Source organism: Dendroctonus ponderosae, unplaced genomic scaffold (assembly GCF_020466585.1).
Source record: "Dendroctonus ponderosae isolate FM_Combo_2020 unplaced genomic scaffold, Dpon_F_20191213v2 Dpon_F_20191213_11, whole genome shotgun sequence".
NCBI lineage: Eukaryota > Metazoa > Arthropoda > Insecta > Coleoptera > Curculionidae > Dendroctonus > Dendroctonus ponderosae.
The window spans coordinates 3146505-3151166 of record NW_026017213.1 but is presented as its reverse complement, the minus strand read 5'-3'; the positions used below and the strand labels follow the sequence as shown (position 1 = coordinate 3151166).

Genomic DNA, 4662 nt, shown 5'->3' with positions numbered 1-4662 from the left:
ATGAATAATTTGAATTTTAGCTGAATTTGTTTATTAAATATTTAACAAAATAGCAATAGATAGATAGTATAAACTTATTTAATGTTCAGTTTGTAGGAATTTTTGATACAATGTAAACACCCTATTGCGCAAAAGTGTATTCTCAAGTGATCCCATCACGCTCTCGCGAGAACGTATCGTTGACCTGTTTTAGAACCACGGGTTTTCAGCAGATTCATTTTTTCCACTCTCTAATTTGGCGTTTAGTTGCTCTTTTGAAAAATGAAATTTTATTGTATTTATAATAATTTGTAAATCACTATTAAGTTTAAGAATTATTAAGTTTGTTATGTTTATATCGCATTGAATTAACTAATTTTGATCAGACCGCCAATGTAAAAGTAAACTTGCAATTGCCTACAGATGTTAGCAATTTTTCGCCTCGGGGTGAATGGAAACAAAGCCATAAATTCGGATTAAGGAACGGGATGCAGGCAAAAGGACGTCGGTGGTACCAATTGTGCCACCAGCGGTAAATGTACAAAAAAATGCAGGTCATATACAGCAGATGTAGCATCTTGCGTTTGCAAAAACATGAATAATTCTTTTTTATTCAAAATAATCAAAAACGCAGCAATTCCATATTTTCACTTTCACTCCATTGCATTTCCGTGTAGGGAGATTACTGTTAGGCACAAAGTAACGAAAATCCTGTTGGTACTACTTTCGGCCTAAAAGATTGTTCTAAAAGCGTTCGCGGAACGAAAAGGATCGGCTCTGAAGCTGAATCGCTACCGCGAAAAAAGCTATTATTCGGACCCTGTGGTCTAATCACTCCTGTGGCTTTTGTAGATTTCAACTTTGTCGATACTGCAGCCAGAGCGTGACACTGGCCAAATGAACGAAGACCAAGAGTGCGCTTCTCGCCAGATTGTCAGGCATGTGTGCGTGGCATATCGCCGCTACCTGGAGGCTCATTTGTATCTGAAGGCAGCAGCGCTCAACCGAGCTCAATCCCGGCCGAGCGGGGGAGCAGTTCTGCCTCCATATAAGGTGAGTGTTTGTTAGCGCTCGCAGCGACAGTAGAAGTAATCGATTTTCTCCAACAGCCCTGCAAATCGTCTCCCGAAGAAATTCAACAAAATATCGAGCTTCTCCTGGAGCGAATGCCGTTCAGATGCCATTGGGCGCCAGTAGATCAGCTGTTGAAGCTGGGCGATATCACTTTGCTGCTCAAGATCATCGCGTTCGCCTACGAGTGGAACTACGGCGGCAGAGGGGAAATTGTGCGATCGGCCCTTGAAGTTCTAGCCATTGCGTGTGTGATGCCCAAAGTGCTGGCATTGCTGTGCGAAAAGGTCGATCTGCCGGAAGAGCGACTAACGGTGGGATTCAGCATAGTGGTTGGAGCGGCAGAGGGCGACATCGTTCGCGACTCGGACGTGGAAAAGGCCGCCTTAAGAGTGCTGGTGAATTCTGTCTGTGCGCCGATTCAGCGCCTCGGAGGGTCTGCGATGCGGCTCTCGCATGGTTCGACAAGCTCCCCGTCCAAGAAAACCAAGTACAAGAGCTCGGAGGAGCTGATTCAGAAGGTGTGGGACTGCGTGCGCTCGAATAGCGGCATCTTGGTCCTGATCCAGCTGATGAACTGTAAGACACCGATTACAGACGCTGATTCCATCCGAACGTTGGCTTGCAAAGGCCTGGCCGGGTTGGCCAGATGCGAAACTGTAAGGCAGATCGTATCGAAGCTGCCGCTTTTTACCAGCGGCGAGTTGCAGAACCTGATGCGCGACCCCATTTTGCAAGAGAAGCGCCAGGAGCATGTAGCGTTCCAAAAGTACGCCATCGAGTTACTGGAAAGACTCTCGGGAAAAACCAAACACGGCGCCAATGACCTGGAGGTGTCGTTAGCGAACATTCATCGTATCCATAAGGCCAATGTGGTGGCGCAGACTAAGATACAGTTCAACGACCGACAGCTGCTGCAGCTGATCCACCAGCACTTGGTCACCAAGGGGTTCATAGACACAGCGTCCAGTCTGGTGAAGGAAGCTGGACTGAGCAACGCGATAATGTCGCTGTCGGCGCAACACCCCACCAAGTTCCGGTACACCACCAACTTGACCCCAGTTAGGACTAGATTGTCATTCTCGTCGCCCTCAACAGTCCGCGCTTTGTCCGTATTGCCAAGTGGCAGTGAACCGGCGGCAAACGGATCCACGCCCACCATCGGCCCGATAAAGCTGATCAAGAAAACCCCCGTGCATTCGCAGCTCGCCACCACGCCGGTGCAAAAGTTGCGCCTGCAGAAGCAAATCTACAATGAGCCTGTGGTGCGCCCGATTTTGCCGCCGCCTGAAGAGCCGCACGACCCCCCTCGAATCACCCTCGACTCGATCATTACCGAGTATCTGATCAATCAGCATGCACTGTGCAAAAACCCGATGGCCACCTGTCCCCAGTTCAATCTGTTCGCGCCCCACAAGTGTCCAGACCCGAAGCGAAAATTGGTGCCGATCAATTTCGCCATGCGCCATGCACGCAGGGAGATGGGCTACCAGTCGCGGTCCATGGATCGGCGGTTCCTGCATTCCAGGTTCTGCCCGGTGCAGACCATTCGCTCCAACACGGAGGAAGGGTTCTTCACCTGCGCCAAGTTCCTGCCGGCCAGAAACTCGATCATTGTGGGCGACTACAACGGCGACATTCACATCTACGACAAGTTCACCGGGAATGAGGAGCACTCGTTCTCCGCCCATGACAACTACATAGTGCACATGGAGCCCAACCGAACGGGGGAGCTGCTGTTGACCAGCTCGACATGGGGCGGCCCCATTTCCGCCCTGTGGGGCCTCAAGGACTTTGACCTGAAGTGAGTAAAACTTCTCAATTTCTGGAGTTGGAAAACTCCGTTTCTTCAACTTCCTAGTCCTGAGATGCTGATGTCCAGCTTTCGTACCATCGCTTCGGTGGTCTTCCTGATAGTCTTGAGCTGTTAGGTTTTTGGTTTTTGGCGATTTTTGCCATTCTCTCTACATGGTTTCTCCACGCTCTTCTCCTTGTTCTGGTCCATCTTACAACATCCGAAACCTTACAGGTATCTCTCTAATTTCCTCACTCCTTTTCATATCGTATAGTGTGTGTCCTGTTATGGAGCTTAGGACTCGCATGTCTGTTGTTCTTAGCAAGCGTTTGGTTGTTGTGTTTTCCGCTATTGTTTCTGCGGCGTATGTCATCACTGGTCTCACGCAAGTTTTGTAGATTCTGACTTTACTCCCTATACTCATGTGCTTGTTTCTCCAGATGGTGTCTCGCAAGTACCCCGATATTAGAGCTGCTTTTGATGTTTGATCCCTTACTTCCTCCCTTAGATTCCTGTTACTCGTGATGTTTGCTCCAAGATATTTAAAGGTCATCACCTGTTCTACACTTTGGTTGTAAACGGCGAGTTTGCATCTTCGGGGCTCTTTGGATATAGGAAAACTCCGTTTATACTCTAAAAATTACCGACTTTTCCACGCTTTATTAAGGTCTGTTTCAAGGCTAGAAAAACAGATTATCGAATTCACTGGGGCCAGTGGTCGGCAAACTTATTAGCCAAACAGCCAAATATGAACATTACAGCAATTTAAAAAACTGGGGCCCAAACCACCGGTTGCACCGTTCTCGCTTTAAACACTGATTGATTAACAAACTAATCGTCTGTTAGTTAATCAGAGAATCACTATGGCACCGCCGCTTTTTTGGCTTAGGTTGCTATATTCATGATTATCGAATTTTATTTCACATGATCTTTCGCAGCAACACGGCCAGTAATATATTGGTTATGTTATATTTTATTGTGTACTCCTTGTCTTCATATATGTGTACCACTGACCTATAATATATAATATATATAAGCCTTGTTCTATGCTACTGACTACTGTACTAGCATCTACTAGACGTCGACTAACAATGCAAATCAAAGCTCTAACAAGGTCTGAAATAGCTGAAAGATACGAGCAACTGCTTGATAAACGGCTAGAACTAGCAGATTTGCAGAAAAACTTAATCTTTTTTGACATTAAACTGGTTGTTTATATTAATTTTTATTGAAAAACCTTAAAAATTAAAACTCCGTACAAGGTCAAAGGCAACGTAAGAAACTTCTTTATAGTGTAACTCACTCTAATAGGTATTAAAAAATACGAATTACAGTTGAGTCCGGATATAACGAACTTGGAAAATGAGCTAAAACTGGTTCGTTATATCCGGACTTCGCTATAAGTGTACATAATAATACAAAAACACGTGGTGTATTTTATTGCGTTATTTTTACATAGAGTAGTAGAAGTTAGTAGGTATGTCTAAAAAGAACACAAAAAGATAAACAAAATTCAATTTGAAATCTATTTCATAAAGTCTGTAATTTTTGTTTGTACGTTTCACCTAAATCGTCATCTTTCTCATTATCGCTTAAAGCTGTAGATGAGGTTACGGCGTATAATTTGCTCATCGGTCAACATTTCTCTTGTAAGAACGCCATTATCAATGCTCACATATTCGAAGAAATTGAAATCACTCAAATTGGTTTTAACTTGTTCTTCGACAACATTGGAACATCTTCGTCTGTGTCATACTCGTAGTCAGAGTCTTTATACTTTTCTAACCATTCGTTAAGTGGAATTTCATCGTCTGGTT

General features: G+C 44.9%; 1 protein-coding gene across 1 annotated transcript in view; it reads left to right on the top strand.

Moving 5' to 3' along the window:
• The window catches only part of LOC109542401 (protein mahjong), a gene marked incomplete in the record, with an annotated part of 13603 nt that overhangs the window by 5821 nt on the left and 3120 nt on the right, over window positions 1-4662 (top strand). The window contains 2 exon segments of the mRNA XM_019911619.2: window positions 832-1032; window positions 1089-2854. Coding sequence (XP_019767178.2) covers window positions 832-1032; window positions 1089-2854 — 1967 coding nt within the window.